Below are 24,270 nucleotides of genomic sequence, written 5' to 3'. Positions count from 1 at the left end.
GTCCCTTATCCACTGTTCCAGTTGGGTCTCTACCTGCTCTCATTCAATTGCTTGCTGTTTTCTGGTCTAGAGCATTCTTATTCTAGAGCTAGCTGTAGAAATTCCACTGTCTTTCTCCCAAGCCTGAGTATTCTGTAAACTCTTTACATTCTCATATTCACTTGCCACTTTGCCTTAGCTGAATAGTGTCCTCGAAGCTTAGAATATGGAATCATGTCCAGATGAGTGTATTAACTTTTGAAAGGGCACTAAATGATGTATTGATACTTGCCCCTTTCTGTCTAAGGTAAAGTAGCTTGAAAATTCCATCATCATCACTGCTGGGTCCCCAAAACTAAGTACAAAATCAAGTGTGCTACCACGTATTAACTCATTCAACAAATATTTACAAAGGACCTGTTCAAGCAAAGAATTGAACATGAAGTTGAATATGACAGGGCCTTGAACTTCAGTAATAAGAAAAGAGGAGAGTGCACACAAAGTGCAAACACACCTTACCTGCTGTTACCATTATACTCACAGTTCACCAGAATCAGCTTCAAACACCTGTGACCCACCCCCCTTCTCCCTTCTAAAGCAGGAGACAGTAGGCACCAATAGTCCAGTTCAGATCTTGCCTTGCTACTTGCCTACATAAATGAAACCAGACTACATTGTCTATTCGTCCCCTGGATGGAACTATCACCTCATCCTTTCATTCCCTTTTTCAAACATCTCTAATTTTTAAAATACGTAATAAATCCCTAAAGAATCTACTACAGAAATCTGAATGAATCAACATGTTAATGATCAAAATGAAAACCAAATCCCCAGTAACTTATTTTTGACTCATCTGCTATCAATGATACTTAAAGAATCAGAAATGATAAGATAAAAATTTGTATAATTTCAAATTCATGCTGGAACTTCTTTCAGGTGTTTGATTAACCCGGGCCTTCACTTGTAAAAGAGTGTAGGAGGAGAACGCAGCAGAAAGTTCTGGGAATAAGAACTGACACTCTCTGGTCTAAGTTTGAAAGTTCATAGAAGCTTTAATGGTTCAAAAACCTTTAATCCTTTCTCTAAGAATATGTTAGTTAATTTGACGTATTCACTTGGCTTGATCATGGTACCAATATATGTAGTCACACATTATTCTAGACCCTGTGAAGTTATCTTTAGATGAGATTAGTATGTGAATTGTGAGTTTTCAGTAAAGCAGAGTGCTCAGTGTATGTGGGCCTCATCTAATCAGTTGAAGTCCTCAGCAGAATAAACATGAACCTCCTTAAGAAGCTATTCTCCCAGCTCTGGGACTTGAACTGCAGCTCTTCTCCAAACTTCCAGATACCCTGCCGATTTTGGACTTGTACCAATAATCATGTAAATCAATTTCTTAAAATCAATATCCATGTCTCTCTCCAGGTGTCTGCACATACAGTTTACTGGTTTTGTTTCTCTGAAGAACCCTGATTGACATAAACAGTTGTGAGGGTTGCAGCTTACTAGAACTATATCATCAGGAGCCTGAGGGTTCTTGCAATAGAACCTAAAGCTAATTGATTTGTCTGCAATATAATGCCCTCCAGAGGTTGAGTAGTAAGAACTGATTCCTGACATACCTCCTGAGAAAACACTCATAGCAAATTAGATGGATTCTACTTTCCTAACTCAGAGGTGCCCATGAGACAGCAGGAATCCAAAGAGTTTCTTCATGTTTAGAATCAGTGAAGCTTTTAAAGTCTTGCCTGATGGGCATGAGAGAATGATTATCTATTCAGGTGAAGTCTCCTAGCTGTAGGTGACTGAATTCAGACAGCCTTGGAAACAAGTTGCTTACTGACTCCAACTCCATCACCAGGCCAGGCCTAATGCCTGCATGCCAATGCCATGATTTTCAAACAAAAAATTGTTAAGTGAATGGCAACAGTACTGATTCCTCTATGGAGAAGCAAAAAAGAACTTGAGTCTAAGTTTATCTTCCTAATATAGCTTCTACCCTCTCCCTATTAAATAAAGACATCAAAAAAATAGAAAGGAAGAATACTAACAAGCAGCGACATGTATGAAAGAAATTAAGTGGGAAATGGATTAAGTACTGTGGAAGATGAAATTGATTGATTGATATAGAAGCCTAGGGGAAGCAGGGTGCTGACTGAACAATGGCTTCAGCATATGATAAAGCCTCATCTCTCTGCCAGTCAGGGTTCAGGAACAGACATTCTCAGCCTCATGTTCTCCAGCATTGAAGGGCTGGATCTGTTAAAAAGCTGAGAGGGTAAGAATGGAGGTTGGCAAAGCAGTTGGAAAGCACATGGACAAGGTAATTTTCTCCAGGTCCAGTCTATTCCCATGTTCAAATCATGAGATGAACACTTAAATTCAATTATGAGCCAAGCAGGTGATTGATAACAGCCTGGGCTCTGGGTTGGGATGGGTAGCAACTGGGAGAGTGTTCCAAGGGGAGCTGCTCTTCATGCAAGCACAAACGTGACACCAGCCTTGCCTGGCATGCTGATTCTTTGAAAGAATCATCTAAACTCTGCTATTTATTTATTTATTTATTTAATGTTTGTAGTGATGAGGAAAGAATTCAGGGCTTATACTCTACCACTTGAGCTTTTTCTTAGTTTTATTTTTCAGATAGGGTCTTAGACTAACTATGCATTGGCCAGACTTGGACTGTGGTCATTTTACCTCCACCTTTCAAGTAGCTGGGATTATAGAGGCACACCATGACACCTGGCTTCGTTTTTGTTGTTGTTGTTTGTTTCTTTGTTTGTTGTGGGGCTTGAACTTGTGGCCTGGGCTCTGTCTCTGAGCTCTTTAGCTCAAGGCTAAGCTCTACCATGTGAGACACTGAACTACTGCTGGTTTTCTAGTGGTTAATTAGAGATAAGAGTCTCATTGACTTTTCTGCCTGGGCTGGCTTTGAAAGGCAATCCTTAGATCTCAGCTTTCTGAGTAACTAGGATTATAAGCATGAACCACCAGTGCCCAGATACCTGTTTTTAGATCTCTGCTAACTTTTGCTGAGGCTGGTCTCTAATCATGAGCTTCTATCTAGTAACCATGCTTACATGAATAAGCCATACTACTCAGTCTCCAAAGTTTGCATTATTTTGTTTTGTTTTGTACCAGTCCTAGGGCTTGAATTTAAGACCCGGGTGCTATCCCTGAGCTTTTGTACTTAAGGCTAAGCGCTCTACCATTAGAGCTATAGCTCCATTTTTAGCTTTTTTGGAGCTTAATTGGAGATAAGAGTGTTATGACTTTCCTGCCTAGGCTGGCTTTGAACTTTGATCCTCACATCTCAGGCTCCTGAGTAGCTATGATTACAGATGTGAGCCAGTGGTGGCTGGCTAAAAGTTTGCATTTTTTAAAAATGTGTAATCTCCCAAAGTTTGCATGTAGGTAATGGATTTTAAAGCTTACAAATATGAAAGACGTTTAAACATCTGTGGGACACTCACCCCTGCCTCCCCCCACCCCCCAAAAACAAGCAAACAAACAAAAAACCCACCTTCAGGCCAGATATAGTCTGTCTCTCAACACAATATGAAAACACCATAAATAAATGAGCCTGCTCTCAAAACTACATTATTTTAAGTTACACCATTGAAAACTAAGTCTGTCTTAAATGAAGCCTTAACCTATTTGTTTTTCTATAGTAGAGAATGTTAATTCTTTGGATCATTTCTTCAATAAACATTGACAGAGGACCTAATCACTATGCAAGGTCCTACATAAGATCATTAACTTCCAAGGCTCCTGAGTAAAACTTCTAAGAGTTGATGGGTCTGAGAAAGAAAATGTCAAATCCATGTGAAAAATCAATTTTCTGCCACTTTGCAGGTACCTTCAGGGTGTATTGTACAGCTAGGATGATGTTTTTATAAATAAGCCTAACCAATGGTTCATTATTAATAGAACTTCTCAGAGACAAGGTCTTACTATGTGGCCCAGGCTGGGCCAACTCATAATCTCTTGCCTCCTACTCCCCATAACTGAGATTACAGGCTTGTGGCACTACAAAGGTACTTCTCTCTTTAGAACTGGACTATTTTTATTTTAATAAGCAAGTACTTTACATGCATGCATAATAATAGAACCTAATGGGGTGCTGGTAGCTCCCACTTATAATCCTAAATACTTAGGAAGCTGAGATCTGAGGATTGCAGTTCAAAGTCCATGCAAGAATATTTGTGAGAGTATTATCTCCAAAAAAAAGTCAGAAGTGAGGCTGTGGCCAAGTAGTAGAGTGCTAGCCTTGAGTAAAGAAAGCTTAAGCACCTGAGTTCAAGCCCCAGGACTGGCATCTTAAAAGGAGGGGGCAGGGAGCTGAGGAAAGTAACAGAGGAGGTGAACTTAATCAAAACCCATTATAAACATGAACAGAATGATCACAATGAAACCCATTTTTCTAACAGTAATATATGCCAACAAAAAGAAAAAAATGCACTGTTAAGGCTTAGTGAGGAAAATCAAATACAGATTATAAATCAGCAGAAATGAAAAGCTTGCCAGGAGACACTAAGCCACTGGCTAAGCTTATAGGAAGGTCACAGGCACTTAACAAATAGTTATTGTAGCTTTCAGCCAGTGCTGAGTTTTAAAAACAGAAATGTTTATAGGGCCCAGATGTCCTAAGAATGGACAAAATGCAAAATCAAGAGTGGAGATCTTTTATCTGAAGTCCAATTGCCTGTATTTATTGCAAAAGCAGTATTAATGTATGCATTCAGCCTATAGGCATTTAAAATGTTTAAAGAGTTTGCTTCTTGAGTCACTATATTTCAACCTAGAAAGACTCCTGTAACAATTTTGGGCCTCTCTCTTTCTCTGATGCTGGGATTTGAACTTTGGGCCTTGATTTATCTATATTTTAAGGCTATAAACTTCAGTCATTACTACCTATATTATTTTTGAATCTTGGTCATAGAATTCATTTAATATTTTTGCTTAAAATGATTTAATTCATTATTTAGCTGTGTTTATATTAAAGCATTTCCCTACAACAACCCTCACAGATGGTGAGGCTGAGTCTCAAATTCAAGGTCAAACTGATTCAAGGAGGTATGACTCAAAACCAAGTGGGCTTAAGTTGTTTTTTGTCATCCCTTTCAGCTGTTTTCCAAGTCTGAGAGTTGTTGCCTTTTGTACTACAACATGAATGTCTTGCGATTCAATGTAGACATTTGTGGAGGGGTTGCAATACAGGAAAATGTGTTTAACAGCATACCATGCAGACAGGATAGGAGGATGAAGACATTTTGTGGGGGGTGAGGGGCAAAGGCAGATAGCTAAGGATTTTTAACCTGATTACCCTATAACGTATTATCCCTTCCATTTTTTAAATCTTCATTGAAAAAGCTGAGGAGTTCTAATAATTTAAGAAAAGTGTGTTTGTCTAATGAAAGGCTACAAAGTCATCAGGCCAGAATTTACTTTAAAAATTCTAGCACACATTTTTCTAAGTCAGATCCAGTCCAAAATAAAAATAATAATTAATTAGTAAGTTTTTGCTTGCAACTTCCTGTTGTAAACTGTCAGATATTTCTTTTAATTTGGTTTATATTAAATTTTCTATTCATCTAATATATACTTTGATAAATTTATTACCCAAGGCTCCTTACTTTAAAGTTGGCTGTATATCTTCTGATTACCCAGCTTTATCTTTAAACTGCCCATGTTTTACAAGATGACATTTCTTGGTTCTGTCAAACTACTGCAAGAGGAGAGAGGGTTGCATCTTCAACACTGGACACAGATGCCTCACCTCTACCGGAGAAATATTTATCCATGCTAATCTGCTTTGTGATCCCTCTAGCTACAGTGCAGGCCTCTTGGATCTAAACTGAATTGCATGAAAAGCTCCTGGGTGTGCAAACTATATTTTATGTTTCCTTATCCAGAAGGCAGACGACTGGATTTGCCAGGTGGCTGATGTCTCAGTCCTGACCTCTGATCTCAGCACATTCAAAATGGAAATCACTTGTCTTCATTCCAATTTGATGTATGTCCTCCCAAACTTTAATGGATACACGTGTAAACATGTAGATTATGCTCACAAGTCAGCTTCCCAAGCATGGCTGATGTGTATGTTCCAAGTATATAGATGTGATTCAATTTAATTCCCTAATCCTCTATTAGAAATTTAGGGTACTTAACAAGGTTTCTCTATTCTACATGCTACAATAACTTTATGTTTCATTAGTTTGCTGTAGTGTTTCTCCAAATGGCCAGATCAAGTAAGAGGGTTCCTTCCCTTCTTCCCTCCCTCCCTCTCTCCCTTTTTCCCTCCCTCCCTCCTTTCCTTCCCTCTACCTTCTTTTCCTCCCTTTCCTTTCTTTTTTTTCCTTCCCCTCCCATCTCCTTTCCTTTGGTATAGGTTTTTTTGGGGGAGGGCATAGCATTGGCATTTCAACTCAGGGCCTTGCGCTTGCTAGGCAGATGTTCTACCACTTGTACCATGCCCAAAGCCCTTTGATGCTTATTTCTAACATTCATACAATAATTTCTGATACAATATGTCTAGTATAGTTCTCTGATTTGGGAAACTACATTACTACTCTGATCATGTCCTATTACTTAAGTCCAGTTCTTGCCACACACACCCCTCCAATATCTTGTAAATTTCTTAAGAATACACATTTCCTTACTCATCCTTATATTCAAATTAATTCTGATTCTACATATGGTAATAAAACCCAATCACCAGGTGCTAGGGTAAAATTAGAAGGGGTGTAATTCCTTCCCAGAACAGCAGGGGAGGCAGACTCACCACCAGCAAGGTATGAATACAGTAAGTACAGTCAGTTCTCTACTACATGTAGGTTTACACAATTATTATATGAAGAAATAATAGGGAACAATTAATTTCTTTCAGGGACAAAAAGAAATAAAGAGAGGAAAAGAGTTGAATAGGAAACTAGGGAGAAAGGTCAATTATTGAGTTAGTCCTTAAAGCAACAGAAATTACAAGATGGGCAAATAATAGGACAGACCTACCAGTAGAAGCTAGACAGTTCATATGATTCCTTCCTCCCTCCCCTGTCCCCTTGCTGGGAGCACTAGTCCTACTTAGGTGTTTGTGAAGGCCCTATCTTCTTCTAAGACAGGATTTTTCCATTGCAGCACAACTGACATTTTGAGCCAGACAATTCCTTAAGGCTGTGCTTTATGAGATGTGTGACACCACCTCTAGCCTCTCATACTGCAAGTAGCCAAACTCCAGGATGCCAACCCAAAATGTGAACAGATATTGCCAAACATCTCTGAGGTCAGGAAAAGTCTAATTCAACATCTAGTGATGTGTGACTGTCCTATCTTTTCTTTTCTCCCTGTCCTGAAAATAGATATTTTGGGGGATGGGTGTCAAAACCCAGTTAGATCCTCATTTTATATCTATATTAGTGGTAAATTGGCCAGATGCATTGCTACTGGTTTCCAGAGATAAGAAAGGATGGGTTTTTATGATGAAGCTTAACAAAAAAAAAAATGCAGTGTTCACTGAGCAAATAAGATTATTTGCTCAGAACATAAGAGAAGAGCTAGTATGAATTTCTTCAGGCCACAGGCAGGGAAAGCTAGATTTAAAAAACAAACTCATTTACTATCATATAAATGAAGAAATCAGATTTAGATACAGTGGACCAAAAATCCACAGTAAATAAAAACTTGCTTTGGAAGTTAAGCATCAAGTGAACACGGAAATGCTATCCTGGATCCATCCTTGCTAGACCTCCAGAGTACATTCAATGCATATGCGATGAAATTGAGACAGCTGAAGGCAGGAGTTGGGTTGGGAGGATTGAGGGAGAATGAGTGGCATTAATAAAGTTGCATTGTAATTTATAAACTTATTTGTTGAATGTTAACTCCCTTGTACAACTATTTGAAGATAATAGAATATAATGTAAAAAAAGCATTTATTGTTCTATAAGAGACAATGTATACTAACTGATATTGGTGCTCACATAATTTTTAAAGCATACGAGCATCTTTTACTTAATCTAAAACTGTAGAAAATTGATTTTGCAATTGTCTACACCAAGAAAACTGAACCTAAAGATATATGTTAAACGAGTAGATTAAAGATACACAGCTAAACAGAAACCAAGTTCATGTACTAATTCTAGATTTCTTTCTACCATAATTTCCAATATTATATGACTCTGCACCTCTCCACGTAGAAATATCACTAGACTAACAAATAAAAATATTCCCTGCCATACAAATACTGATCCTTTATTATCTAAAACCACATTTCCTTTAGGCATTTTATTTTACTTAAGAAAAATTAATTCTATTTACTTTTGTTTATGTGGTACCAAAGAATCAAACCTGGAGCCTCATGAATGCTAGGCAAGCACTATACCACTAAGCCACAATCTTAGCCCACTTTAGGCATTTTAAAGATAGTATCTTCTAAAGTAACGAGCGGGAACTTTTTGTTATTCTTAACACTCCCTTAAATTAAAAAGTTACCAAATCTATGAGACTGCATTCTTCATGGCTCAATAGTTGGCTTATGATAAAATGTTTGCAATTTCCTAGATTTAGTAGAAATAGTTTTCAAACTATAGTTGGTACTCCCAAACATGAATTCCACCAGGACCCAAAGGTACATAGGGAAGGAAGGGCCAGGAGTTTTCCAGCTATAGAAAGTTAAGTCACGGGCTGGGAAGGTGGCTCTGTTGTAGAGCACTTGCCTTGCATGCATGAGGCCCTGGGTTCAATTCCTCAGCACCACATAAGCAAAAAGAAAAAAGCCGGAAGTGGTGCTGTGGCTCAAGTGGTAGAGCGCTAGCCTCGAGCTGAAGAGTTGAGGGACAGCGCCCAGGCCAGAGTTCAGGCCCCACGACCAGACCCCCCCCCAAAAAGAAAGAGAGAAAGAGGGAAAGAAAGAAAGAGAGAAAGAAAGAAAGAAAGAAAGAAAGAAAGAAAGAAAGAAAGAAAGAAAGTTAAGTCACATTTCATTAAATATTACTTTTCTCTATAAAGTTAGGGGCTTATTCTAAATAACAGGGTGAAAATAACCTACACATTTTGCAATCAACCACCACAGATATTTTGAATATGAAAGTCTAAGTTTAGTTCCCAGGACCAATAAGAAAGCAGTGGATGCTATGGTCTTACTCCATCATGGAGGGTGGAATGGTGCAGCAGTCTTGAATGGCAGTTAGCGGGGAGGTCAGATGAGCTGTGTATGATGCTTCCACAACTTGCTTATTCCGATTGACCACATCCAAGTATCGGTTGAACTTCTCACGGATTTTTTTGGCTAGCTGTGGACAGCAGTAAAACAAATACATAAATAAATGCAAAATCCCAAAAAAAACTCCCACTGTACTTATGCTAATTAACTTGTCTGTGTCCAAAGTTTCATGCATTCAACTTCAGATAACACAAAAGTCACACTCAAATCACCTTCACTTTCTGGGTTGAGGTAAAATTTGCAAAATGCCCAGATGTCACACTGGAAAACCTAGACAGTAATAAGAGATGATGGCATGGTATGAACTTCTCGGATCCAAAATCAAGTAGAATGACATCTATCCATAAAATGCCTTGTGGGAAAAGGATAACAAAGACAACTGATATTATTGTCAGCATGACAGTTGGCATTTGAGTTATCTAGCAAAAGTGACTGCAAGGGAAAAAAAGAGAGATTTTTATCACTTGTGGTTCTGCACTCACATATATGATTTTCTTGGTGTGTGTGACAGGGGGAGGGGAACTCGATGAAGGAAGGGGGGTAACATTTATTGCCTCCTACGATGTAACCCCAGGGGACACTTTTCACAATCTTCCATGAAAATGACAATTCCCCCAAGATGACAACATAGATATCCATATAAAACCAAATGTATAGTTAGAAATATATTTGGATGTAGTCTGTTATACTTTTAAGATGGAAAAATGTCTTTCTTCACTGCTCTGAACAGAATATTTCATCATGATTCATTTTCATGTGGGAATAATGGGAGCAAATTGGTAAGCATACTGCTTTTTCCTCCATTGTTCCTATCAAACACCACAGCTTAATTACAGATCTCCAAGGAAAACAGTGTTGTTTTTCTTCCCCTTAAACAAAATGTTATCCAAATGAAATGACTGATAGAATTATAGCTAATTGGTTTTGCTGAGCTATTCATTACCAGTACACTGGAGGAGAACTAATCATCTCCTCTGGGTCATGCAGCTCATAGAACCCAATAGCTTCCAGGCTACAAACATGAAGTTAAATAACACCATCTCCATTTGTTATTTTCAAGCCAATTTTTCTATCTTGATTCTATTCTGGTGATATTCTCAACTAAACAACCAGAAGTCTGAAGTCTCCTTAAAAAAATATTACACCAATTATATAAGGTTCAAAAAACAAAATCACATGCAGGAGATGTCTGGGAAAATTCACAAATCTGCCTAGAATTCTTACTATTTGGAAAAATATATGTTTTCTTTGTTGGGGTTATTGCAATAATACATATACATAGCTGAATTTCAAATCTCAGTTTTTAAAAAATGTTTTTACTATCCTTAAGTAGTTGTACAAAGGAGTTGCCATTCAACAAAACTCAAATCTCTATTTAAATCAGGGGTGATCACTGCATCTCTATACTCCAAGCTGGGACATTTCCGAATTATAACAATTTTGTCATAATTTGGTGCAAATTACCAAAAGGTAGGCAGGAAAGGGCCAGAGATGCTCCTAAACACACTATAATGCACAGGTCACTTCCTGTAACCAAGAACTAACTGTCCAATCCCCAAATTCATTCCTGAGAGTCTTCGACCTTATCTTTTGTTCTAATGACTCACAAATTCTTTAAAATTACAATCTCCCCACATACTGGTGGCTCATACCTGTAATCTTAGCTACTCAGGAGGCTGAGATAGAAGATTGCAGTTCTTGTGTAAGGAAGAAAAGTCTGTGAGAATCTGTACGGCTATCTCCAATTAACCAACAAAATGTGGATTGGAGGCATTCGTCAAGTGGTAGAGTGTCAGCCATAGACAAGAAAGCTGAGTAAGAGCATGGGACCCTGAGTTCAACCTCGAATGCTTGGCAAGTGTTTCATGACTGAGCTATATCCCCAATCTAGAATATTTATTTTTTTTATATACAACAACATGTACTTCTGGAAGCTATATTATGAAATAGACCATAGCTTTTCTTTTGAGGTTCTGACTTCTTACAACATAAGTATCATTAATTTCTACCTACAAGTATCAAGAGCATAGTACATCACTTGGGAACAAACACTGCACCAGGATGAAGATAAAGAATACTAGCAAGAACTGAATTTCCAAACAGTATCTTCACCAATTCACTTTAAAATGGACATGAAACTTGCACTCACTTGTCTTTCACAAACAAACACATTGTCTGTGTCTGTGTGTGCCTCTTTCTTACCTTACATTGGTTATGAGGGGAGGAAGGATTTCATTTCATTGTTATATATCCACATATATTTACAATAGATTCCAATCTCAATGGTTCTTTTACCTTCCCTTCGCCCTTCCCAAAACAATTTCAATAGGTTTCATTGTTCTATTTTCACACATAAAGTCTACTCTGACCATACTAACCCAACCCCACCAGTATAACCTACTTACTGACAGAATGTTTCTCTTTCTTAGCTTCTTCCAGCTTTCAGAGGCTCTTTATGCTGTTTTCAAATATAGTCCCTTTTGTATATCAAAAATTTTCACCTACTATCTTTCCCTTTCCCTTCTCCTCCTAAGTAGTTCCTTAGTTAGATTTGTATTCTATTGTTTCTGTGTGTGTGTGTATTGTTACACATATGGTTAGATATGTGTGTGTGTGTGTTCACATATGGGCAAATACATAATCTTTTTTTTGCATTCGGTCTTGCTCAATTATACATTTTCCTGCAGATGACATTTCACTTTTCTTTATGGCTACATAATACTCTGGTGTATGTGGGGTGTATATGTGTGAGTAAGATGTCTTCTTTATCCATTCATCTGTTGTTGGGCACCTTGGATTCTGGTTGACTCTATCATTTGGCTATTATCAACAGTAATACACCTAAACATGGATATGCAGGTATCTTTCTGAGAGTAGCATGGACGGGTCATAAGGAAGGTCTATTTTTAGTCTTTTGAAGAACTGCTATACTGATTATTTCTCCTCTTCCTCCTCCTCCTCCTTCATCATGTGGCTTAAACTCTGGGCCTGGGCACTGTACCTGAGTTCTTCAGTTCATGGTGAGCATTCCACCACTTGAGCCACAAAGCTGCTTCCAGTTTTCTGGTGGTTAATTGGAGATAAAAGTCCCATGGACTTTCCTGCCCAGGCTGGCTTTGAACTGTGATCCTCAGATCTCAGCCTCCTAAGTAGCTAAGATTAAAGGAGTAAGCCACCGGCACCCAACTTCTCTATACTGATTCCTGATAGCTATTTTCACCATACTATGGCAGTGTTAAGTAGTTATACTAGAGGCTATATGACCTGTTCTGTTACAAGCAGAAGTTAGAGGTTCTAACATATCCCAAGATGGAGCCATAATTCCAATATGGGATTTTATTTAATTAAAAAATTTGAAGTCCTTTAACATTGAAGTATTGCATTGAAAGATGGGATGTGCATGAAGTCTGTGTGGACTCATGCGGGCTTCCACAAGCCTATACCTTCTAAAGCTGGGTCATAAAAAGTCATGTGACATCTACCAGTCTTTCTTGGAAGGCTTACCCTAACGCTAGCTCTCGGGTACCATCCTAGAAGTCCAAGACACAGGTAGAAGTCATGGAATATGTTTGGTTTGCATCCCTGAATTTTCAGATCACCTCAGCCCAGATTCTCTACAAATCAAAAAACTTCCAGATAATATTAACCCTTTGAGTCTCTTCTGATGAGTGCCCCCGAATTTCCCCTGATATCTCCGAAGACATCATCCTTGCTTAGCCTGTCTTGACCTACAGAATCCCTAGCTTAAAAAAATAGCTGTTTATGTCATTACATGTTGAGTAGTTGGTTATGTATGTGAAAATACCTAAGGAAAGATTGATCCATCCTAAGAATTAACATAATGAAGCAAAGCTACACAAAGCTGCTTAAGTACAGGCATGGTATCACTATTATCAAATGATCCACAGTACATGTGAACTATAAAGTGAATGCAAAGAGACTTCAGGGTTCATCAGAAAATTTTGATAGCTGCCACATAGAGGTACTTACCCAACCAGTAGAGTTATCTCTATTTTATACCAATGAACTTAAGTGATTAGCTTCAAGCTATAAAATCAGTGAAAAAGTCAAATGACTCATCTCAAGACTATCTTGCCTATAAAGCCAGACAAACGAAACCTCAAGAAGCTGCAAAGGAGACTTGAAAGATGACAATATGGAGAATCTCACAGGTTGAACTTTTAGTAGAAACATAATGAACAAAATACAGAGCAGAATGTTAGAAGTCCCTTGGCTTTGTGCTGGGTATGGAAAGGATTGTTTTAAGGGGTGGAGATGGTGGAGACCAGGACATACCTGCCTTTGGCTTTCTAGTTTGGGTCAGCCTCAAACTACATTTTTCTCTACCACTCTTCACCTGATGTTGGGGATTGACCTCTTGGGAATGCTGAGCACACTCCATCACAGAGTTACAGTCCAGGCTACACTCCTCATCAATGGAGATAAAGTCCAGGCACACCATTAGCAAAAGGTCTCCCATGTGCAGGCTCCTTCAACCTCTCATTCAGAGCCCTTAGTCTTCTGTGCAGTGACACCCTTACCTCACCTCATTCAAAAGGGAAAAAAGAAGCCAACCATTTGTTAGAGGCTGTCTATGAAAACATTTCCTAAGCATCTCACATATACATAACAATTTAATCCTTTAAAGAAACCTATAGCTGGGTATGTTGAATATGCCTATAATTCCAAGTTCATAGAAAGCTGAGTCATGAAGACAGGATTATTTGAACTTGTAACCCAACCTGGGCAACATAGTTAAGACCTTTTCTTAAAAAAAAAATATTTCTTTCTTTTTAAATTGCTAGCCAGGCACCAGTGGCTCACATGTATAATCCTAGTTACTACGGAGGCTGAAATCTGAGAATCACAGTTCTAAGTCAGCCCAAGCAGGAAAGCCTGGGAGACTCTTATCTCCAATTAACCACCCCAATAGTTGGTGTGGCTCAAGTGGTAGAGGTCTAACCTTGAACCTTAGAAGAAAACATAGGTTCTGTGTCACAACAGAGCTTCTAGAAGTATAAATCCTTTTTGATTAATGCTGTGAGATTCTTGGCAGGATACCATAAGCCATGAAGTCTCTTTATGCAAAAAATTAAGCTTTAAAAATGTGACTTCACTTAGAAACCTTTGTAGTTCCTATGAAAACCAAGTGCTTTGTGGAAGTTTAGAATTGATGAGTCCTACCATCAACAGGGAAAAAAGTGAATCATCCAGGACTAAAATGAAGTCCACAAAACAATGCCTCTTAAATAGTACCTGGCTGCTTTCACTGTAAGTTACATCAAATAAAGTCAATTGTTCTGATGACTCGAGCATCTTCAAAAGTTTGGAACAGAGGGAATTTTTATCCCTCTTCTTTAGGGAGTGAATTTCAGAATTCAGTGTTTTCCTCAGACAGAGATTGGTCTGTCATCAAAGAGATTGGTCTGTCATCACTGAGGAGTAAGAATAAATTGTAATTCCATTTTCCTTTGTTGTTGTTGTTCACACTAACAAGGATTGAACTCAAGATCTTGTTCCCCTGGCTTTTTCCGTCCAAGACTGGCACTCTACCATTTGAGCCACAGCTCTACTTCCAGCCCTTTGCTAATTAATTGGAGATAAGTTGCACTGACATTTCTGCCCTGGCTGGCTTTGAACCATGGTCTTCAGATCTCAGACTTCTGAGTAGCTAGGATTATAGGCATGAGCCACCAGCACCCACCATTATTCCTTTTCCATGAAAGAAACAGAGGCAAACGGAGCTTAAAGGTGTCTTAACGCCCAATAAGTGCTCTTTTCTCTCTAGGCCCCTTTCTGGTGATTCACTATGGAAACCTCACTTCATGCTACACTGTGGGACATATTCCATCCTCCCAGGAAAATCAATCTGTTTTAGCATGCTAACCAACCCCAGGTTGCTGGGCAAGTATAACAGAATGTCTTAGAATAAAGATAGCCCACAGAGAGACTTAAGCTGAATGTATCTGTTAAACTAAAGAGGACTAGCTAAGCACCGTGGAACTTTCCAAAAGGTCAGGCCAGCTCTGGTTCTGTATCCTGCCATGATCCCTGCAGACAAGAATAAACAAAGGACACTCTCAACAAAAAAGCTACAGGTGGACCCACAATCCTCCTCAGTGTAATTAAAAACATTTTTCTTTCTATAGCTCAGCTTTCATCTTTTATCCTTCTTTATCCTTTCCCTTTCCTCCCCTAAGGGTTTTCTGAATGCTGATGAGACGCAGGACTAAAACCATCTTGTCATCTTTTGGGTCAATTCTTAGACTAGCCAACATCCAGCCATGGGTCAAATGATCAGTAGGTAGTGTGTGGTCCCCATGGGAACAGTTTCTAATTTGTCATCATCTCCAGTGACAATGTTTCATCACATCAATGAATTTCTTCCTTGCTGAATTTCCTCTCTCATAATTTTCCCATAGAAATGTCTGTCATTTGCATGGATCCCAAGAGCCCCCTTTTAAAATGTTCTTTTTACCTTAGCTTTATACTTCTGAAGATTGGGGGCTAGAAAAAGGTAAAAGAAAACAAAAATGCAAAGGTCTAGTATACACTGTATTTATGTCCGCTCCCTAAAAGGAAGGGCCAGAAGGAGTTTTACTGTGAGGGAAAGCTTTATTTAAAAAACATAGCAATGAAGCTGACAGGCACAGACAGGAAATGTCCCTTCAGGGACTGAAGATTCCTAGTAAAATTCATATTGAATGTAGAAGAGTTTAACATTTGACATTCAAAAACCTTTGTGCCGTGATAAGAATTTAATATCTGATACCTCCCTTCTTCCACTCCAGGCTTATGACTCAAGAGTAAACCTTTCCTTCTGTTTTGTCACCAATTTCAGGATGTATTTACTTAAATGTCTCTGACACAATATTTTTAAGAATAAGCCTAGTGCAAATATTTAGCATCTCTGAACCATACAGCACACAATTGTGTTCCAAGGTTCTTCATGTTAGAAAACATTCCCATTGTTTCCTTTTGTACACAGTATCCCGGATTAAGTACTTCAAGTCTTTTTTATTCTTTTCTTCTCTTTCTTTTCTTTTCTTTTCTTTTTTTTTTTACTAGCAATAGCTGTAATATTCCAGCTAGACTATTTATTTGCTAGGAATTTGGTCAGATTCCTTGACTATTCTTAGCATTGATTTCTTTATGAATAAAGTCAGAATAATACCTCTTAGAGGGCTGCTTGTGAGTTCAATTGATTGAAACAATGAGTACACAAAGCTAAGAATAAGACCAGGGGATTATTCTTATTGTTATATCCCAGTGTCTGCACTGGAAATTACACATGATAGTGAGAGAAACACGGTGGGTCTAGAGTCTTCAGCAAAAGACCTTGAAGTGAAAGGATCAGAACTACTTGAATATTAATCATCTGATTCATTTAACATATCCTCATGGTTAATTCTACATGAGATACAAGATCTGGGGGAAGTATATTTTTTCCTTGATTAACAACAAGATGGCATAGTGGGTTAGCCTTTGAGAACAAACAAATTCTTGAGCTAACTCTAGCTCTATGATTTACTAGCTAAAGGAGACCAAAGTTTTCTCCAAGCTTCAACTTAATTACCTCTAATGTGAAAATAATACCTGCTTCTTGATATTGTTTGAAGACCAAGTAGGATAAGATTTATAAGGTATTTGAGAAAATGTCAAAAGGACGTAAGGCACCAAATAAATAGTAGTGGAGGTTATTGTACTGTAGTCACTGTTAGTCATTATTATTGTGGTTGCTGTTATCGATGGAGGAATTTAATGAATTGGCTCAGGAATGAAAGATCCAAGAATATTCTTGGTGCTTAGAGAAAGGCGAAAGGCCAATTCAGTCAGGATGAATATGTTAGCAGTGGCCTGTTGCCTTCCTCTAGCTGCCAGGAGAATGCTGTAGCACTGTGGTGTGCAGGGTAGATAATTGAAAGTTTTCAGCAGCTCATATTTTTTGGGATTCTTTCTAAACTTTAGAATCTAGTCATTATCCTTGCGTAGCGCTCCACCACTTTTCCTGCATTTTTATATTAGTTGTCTTATTTGCATTGTATAACAACCCCAGGAGCTAAGAAAAACAGGTAATCTCTGACCTGCAAATCAATATTCAGGTGTTTTCCAAGCTCATGTAAGTAGAAAACAGCTCCATTTCTCCTAATCTACAGCTCAATTCCCTATCTGCTATAAACTCCCTCAGAGACAGAGACAGAGAGAGAGAGAGAGAGAGAGTGTGTGTGTGTGTGTGTATGTGTGTGTGTACTTGCTCAGATCAAATTATCTAAATTCTACTTATTCTTCTGATTCTAGCCAAATTCCATCTTCTCTAAATCCTTTACTGGCTTTCTCTTTCCAAAATTTCCTGGAATTCACTATATGCTCCATTCACATCCTGGTTCACATTATTGACCTTTTCTGTTAAGGACCCCATTTACCCCAACAAAACAAAAGCATGACAATAATCAGCCCTAGATGATGTAATTGATTGGTTACTCTATGCATAAAATGAGATCTTTCCTGGCGTCTTTTTAATTCTCACAATAGACTGAGTAATCAATTTATTTATTTTGTGCCAGTCCTGGGGCTTGAACTCAGACCCTGGGTGCTCTCTCTGAGCTTTGTTGTTCAAGGTTACCACTTTTCCTCTCAAGCCAAAGCTCCACTTCTAGCTTTTGACAGTTAACTGGAGACAAGACTTTCCTGACCAGAGATCTTCAGATCTCAGCCTCCTAAGTAGCTGGTGTTACAGGTGAGAGCCACCGGTGTACCTATATGGTTATATAGGTTGTTATTGTTGTTTTTCCATAGATGGCTCCAATCAATTAACTTACCCAAGATCACCAGCAGATAAACAGAATAATTAGATTCAATCCATGTTCTGGAACTACCACACTGTCCTTTTATTTAATATGATGCCTACCATTATGGATTTAAAGGCATTGATTAATATACGTATTTGTCTCTCTCAAAATCTTTTGCCATATTGAAACATTTTTCAGTACAGAAAAAGGCAGATAATTTATTTGCTCATATCAGGTTCCTTCTAATCAGAAAGTGTAGAGTCTGTCTACTTCCCTGCCTTGACTTAACATGTTAGGGAGAATAAGTTACTCTGGAGCAAGTTTTGCTATCTTATCAGCCTTAGCTGTTATAACCAAATATATGCTGGTTGGCCTAATCAATAAAGCACCCATTTTTGTAAGCTAGAAAACTCAAAATGAAGACAGTCATCAGATTCAGTGTTTGTTGAGGCCATTTTCCTAGCTGGCTGCTAGTCATCTTTCCAATTTTTCGCATGGTAGAGGGTACCTCTCTCTCTTTTTGTAAAAACATTACCCCACCCCCATCAGCAGTGTTGTAACAATCACGATCTCTTCTAAACCTATCACCTCCTAAATCTCTGTTCCTAATATTATCATCTTGGGGGTTACTTATGATCATTTTCCCTTCTCCATGTTATGACACATCATGAAGAAGGCCCTTACCAGATGCCAGTGGCAGTGCTCTCAGACTTTGAAGAGCTAAATGCCCTCCTGTTGTTTAAAAATTATACAGTCTGTGGTTTTCTATTATAGTTGCAGAAAATAAGCTGAAACTAGTCATAGTCATGATATGGCTGTTCATTACTACCAGTTTGGGCCTCAATGAAATTACTCAATAGAGCAAAGCCTAGCTGTGGCAGGCGTGATATAGGACAAGACAGATTAAAACCAAATAATGGAATAGGGCCACTCTGACTTTCCAGAGGCCCATGGAGGCCTCAGAGTTGTCAGACACATGTGTGATAATAGCCCATCCAAGAGAGAAGCAGAGCAGCTGCTGACAGATGATCTACAGATGGGCCGAGAAGATTTATGTGCAAGGCTGCTGGGCTCCAGGGTCAAATACTCAGATCCTGTGAGAGGTGGGGCCCTGGGCTGAGCAGGGCAGACTACAATGGAAAAAACAGAAGGCAAGTGCTGACATGCCAGAGAACCAGAGGAGGCTGGGCCCTTGGAAACATCGAGAACAGCACCTAAGAGTTGCCTGAAAGATTATGATGGGTTTGCTTTGGCCAGCAATCTGTGTTAGGTTTGCAACAGTCATAATGATGAACACCCAAGCCTCCTAAAGCCAAGGTTATCAACTCAAGGGCTTGTCCTGCTTTTTACCCCACTCTTCCCTTAACGACCAGATCATAACAAAAGGGGACAACGGGGAAGGGTAGGGATCAGCCCTTCTCCTCACTTCACTCTGTAATAGGAGACCCCCTAGCTCCATTAAATCTGATCTAAGCAAGTGATCAGGCCTTGAACGTTTACAGCCTGCTCCTTTCACAAGGAAAAAGACTCTGCCTCATCCTGACCTTAGAAAAACTCTAGAGAAGTGAGAAGTGGGGGAGAGAGCAGGAGCTACAGTATATACTAGAATCTCTAATGTTTCCTTCATAACCTCTGCGATCAGTTTGTAGAGGACATTAAACCATGGACAAAGGGAGAAAATACCATGGATCTGTGAACTTAGAATTACCTATGAAAGACACAGTAACTGTGGAAAAGGAAAACAAACCCAATTTCCTTACTTCCACTAGGTAAAACCTTTATTTAGAGTACATCTATCTGGGAATAACTTAGAAACACTGAGCGTAACATAAAAACCATTTCAAGTAAAAGAAGAACCACCACAGGAATAGCTACTGTGTATAGTTTGGGAGTATTCTGGGAACCCCAAATTTCATTCCAGGCTAGAGTACTTTCCCCAGACTCAGTGCAAATCCTGTCTTATCAGGAACCATCTCACCAACTAGGGTCAGGGCTCGACAGAGAGGAGCACCTGGGAAAATATGTGCTGTATAAATGAAGGATGAAACATGACCTAGAACATTATAGTGATCTTCATGAATGCACTTGAGAACACACTGATCAAACACTTAGCCAACAAGTGTCCATTTGCTTAGCAATGGAGCAGAACAAGAACTCTGACAAGGAAACCTGGTGTCCACAGAATATTTCTTTACCCTTTCATTGGACAACAACCTTAAGGACCTGCTCTAAATTATTTTTTAAAATTGAGGTGTTTTCAGTTTACCTTTCCTATTAATTTAGATTGATTTTGTCCTTTCAAGAGAATATAAGGCCATACCATTATAGTATTTCATTGTTCCATGGCTTCCATGGTAACAGAGATCTTACAGGGTAAGATCTCTCCAAGATCCAAGTCACAAAAAGGTAAACAAGGGCAAGACAACCTCATGCAAATGTATTTCCATATTCCAAGAGACATACGTTCATAATATAGAGTACCTTTTAAAACTAAAGACAGAACATTAGTATGAAATGATTTCCTCAGCAGCTTAAGACTGGTCTTAAATATCCACATTATTGAAGTCATTCATATATTGTAGCCACTATAAGAGTTTTACACTGTAAGAGGTTCTCCTACCTGGCACTACCTTTGAATAATGAAGTCAGCTGGTAATGTGCTTTTTTTCTTTCCATAGAGAAAAGATCATTCTAGGCTTTAAGACATTTGAGCAGTTACAAAACATCTCCTGACATATGGGAAGCTTTACCGGGGAGGCAGATAGTTACAAGTGCTGACTGAGAGGTAAAAGTTGAGATATTAGGGGAAGAAGAGTTTTGTGTATGTGTGTGTTTTTTTAAGCCAACAACAACAATACCTCCCACCCCACTTAGATGAGGCACAAATGTTGAATTGGCAGGAGATGCATCATCTGCTATTAAGACTTACTAGAATCAACAACAAAAAGAAATGTTTCCCATGTGGATTCCAAACCAGAGGCATGAGGACATTTGCCTGAACCACAACAATTTTATTATATCCTTCCCTGAACTAGTCCGTGTGTTCTCTCGCCAACTACATCTAGTATCACTCTCTTAACTCACAGTTGGATTTCAGGAAGATCTTCTCATCCTAGAACTGATGACAGGGTAGACTGCAAACAGAAGAACCAGGGCCAGTCTGTTCTCTATGGACTGCTGGTCCTAGAGCATTCCCTGCTCACACCTTCCTCTAGAGGCTGGGGTAGAGAGGGCCTGACATGGGTATCAATGAATCTATTTTGCAGCATACAAAAGGGCTGAAGGCTGCTGAACACCAGCACAAATGCCCAGTAACAGTGATTCTTAATATGATGCCTGCCTGCTGTGGCTTCTAATACTAAAACAAAGCTATAGTTCTTGGGAACATTCCAGTTTTACCATATCATATGTCAGTTCATGGGTCCGTCATTTCAAAATATTTAGCCACCTCAAGGGTTCCTGATATTAGCAGTAATTAAATCTTGCACATCATTACTGAAATATTTCCTACTGCACCAAGGAATAAATTAGGGATGGAATGGTTCTTGCTCTTAAGTTGCTCCCCGGGTTTTAAAATACATTCTGAGCCAAGTTTCTGTTGATGTGTTCTGTGGGTATAGTTGATTTGAGGTCATTTTACTTTTCTAGAAGCAGCAGCAGTTTGGGTGGAGGATTGGGTTATTTTGTGGTTCTTTTTGTTTTCTAGAAGGCACAGAAGTTTGCTGTGAGGCAGGGTGGGGGTGGAATGAGGAGTAAAAGGTGGGAAGGTTGGAGAAGCATGAGCATTCCCTGATAACTAGTCAACAGTGGAGCTATCAGAATTGAGTGTAAAAATGGACTTGTTACCAGTTTTAGTGGAATGTTTCCATAACAAGAGTCATCTTCCTGGCTTTTAGACTGAAGACTTCAACTCCATCTATGTATACTCTTCTAGTTAAATGGAGCTTCGAGTACTTGAATAAACAGCTAAGCCCTGGTTTGTTTTGAGGGTCTGTTTTACTGAAGGCTTAGGTCTTTTGGATGGTAGAAGGGAATTTTCAGCCTTAGCAAGGAGAGAGGCACTGCGCCTTAATGGGAGCTCACATGTCTTTTCTGGCCCAGCCCTGAAGGCTCCGCCCTCCTCTCTCTCCAGGCTGCAGCCTCTCCCGCCAGCTGTGCCTGCCAGCAACACCCACTCCCCGGTACTACCTGAGAAACAGCAAGAGCCTCTGTATTTGCTTCGTTAGAAAGAATGGGAACACAAAGAAGGAAAACCAAGGAATAAGGAAGTGCACTAGCTTAGGTCTCGGCCAAACAACAACACATATCTTTAATCAGACTTTTCAACCCTTAGTAAGTGCGCATTGGTAGTAGTTGGGACCTACAAAGAATCCATTTCCTATAGTGGTATATACAGGGCCCAGGGGGTATGGCTCATTAGTAGAACACATGCTTAGCAGGTGTGTGGGGCTGGGTTCAATTCCAGACACTCTTCCCTAGAAGAGTTCATATATTTATATGAACATAAAAAATAAATACTGTGCATCCAAAGACTGTAGATATAGTCATGATATATAGTGTTTTTTTGTGTCCAAGTAGAGAACCTTGTATAAACTGAGCAAGCATGTGTGTGAGTGTGTACAAGCAGGATTATCTCAGTTTATCTCAACACCAGACACATTCACTGGCCAATGTGCAGTTTGTATCGCTGAACCTAGCCAGTCTATATTTAGGACTGGAATTTCAGCTTCTATCATGCATACACACAGATTTTTTAACCTTCAAATATATACAAAAGAACAAAGGCTTCATCTATGTTTTCCTTAAAACATACACAAGGTTGCTAAATCTGACACATTCCAATCTCATTAATATGAGATGGGGAGCTGTCAGTACTTTGTATGAATGTCTTATTTTCTCCTCTGATGCTGGCTGAGCAGTACCCCTCAAGAATCCCTGGTTATTTTCAGACATGTAATAGGGAAAGAAATCTGGGACTCTTGAGCCAATCTACAGGCTACCACATCCTCCTAGGAAACTGCTAACAAAAATCTTTGCCAACCACAGTCACTCACTGAGAAAGTCAGAGTCTATCCAAATACTACGGTGCAACAGAAAGGAAGCACACTCCACTCCACTATACTTGAATCCCACCTTCTTCTAGCCCAACAGCTGTAATTCTTCACTCACCCAATTAGCTAAGGGTTCTCTTTTAGGGGATACTTATTTAAAAAACAAAATGAAACCCCAATAGCCCCATAGAAATTCCACAATGACAGATATTATAACCAACTGTCTTAAGGTTATGTTAATAATGCAATGATGATGAATTGCTCAAAAAGACAAAAACGTCATCAGAGACTTCACTCTTGTTTATATCTTGTTTATGTTCATGCAGGGTAACCCATCAGTAGTATATGGGACGTCTAAGACTCCAGGGTAGCCTGTGATTTATAAGATGGTTTGTGACCAGCAATGTGGAAAACACCACCATGGTTGCACTCTTGGCAACTGAGCATTTAAACACCATCTTTTCCTCATTTGGCAGCTAAGTTTCATCACACTACTTAGAATGTTTAGACATATTATTTATCTTACATTAGTTGATGTGTAAGACACTCAGGAGAGGATAAACCACCTATTGCAGTTTTTAAAATCTGAAAATGTATACAGCACACAGACAGCAGATTTTTAGAGGCAGACCCTTGTAGCTAAAACCCTCATCTTATCCCCTAATTCAAAGATGATTTTGGAGAGCTTTCAGAGGCTTAATTTCCTCAACTCTAAAACAACAACAAAGCAAAGTTGTATTTCTATCACAAAGCTATAGTAAAGATTTGAATTAACTCATTAAACGAAAACAATTTTTCCAACATGCCACAAAGGATTTATCAATACAATTCCTGTATCAATTCACCATTTATTAGGATTCTATAAAAATGTAATTTGAGTTTTTGCACAGCTAAAGATATAGCAACCAAGCTAGAAATACAACCAACTAACTGGGAAAAAATATTTACCAGCAATATATCAGACAAGGGGTTAATATCCAGTATATACAGGGAACTCAAGAAACTAATCCCTCCCAAACCTAACAAACCAATTACTAAATGGGCAAGGGAACTAAAGAGACTTCTCAGAAGAAGAGATAAAAATGGCAAAGAAACACATGAGGAAATGTTCATCATCCCTGGTGGTAAAGGAAATGCAAATAAAGACAACCCTGAGGTACCACCTTACTCCAGTCAGAATGTCCCACATCCACAAATCAGCCAACGACAAATGCTGGAGGGGATGTGGAGA

The 24,270-nt window shown here is 38.9% G+C and overlaps 1 protein-coding gene across 1 annotated transcript in view; it reads right to left on the bottom strand.

Annotated features, from left to right (window-relative positions):
* Cachd1 (cache domain containing 1) overlaps positions 1-24,270 on the bottom strand; it is a 221,741-nt gene that overhangs the window by 98,773 nt on the left and 98,698 nt on the right. Inside the window, exon 4 of the mRNA XM_013020541.1 lies at positions 9,121-9,269. Coding sequence (XP_012875995.1) covers positions 9,121-9,269 — 149 coding nt within the window. The remainder of the gene's footprint in view (positions 1-9,120; positions 9,270-24,270) is intronic.

This window comes from Dipodomys ordii, unplaced genomic scaffold, assembly GCF_000151885.1.
Source record: "Dipodomys ordii isolate 6190 unplaced genomic scaffold, Dord_2.0 Scaffold51, whole genome shotgun sequence".
Taxonomy (NCBI): domain Eukaryota; kingdom Metazoa; phylum Chordata; class Mammalia; order Rodentia; family Heteromyidae; genus Dipodomys; species Dipodomys ordii.
This window is presented reverse-complemented; position numbering and strand designations above follow the sequence as displayed.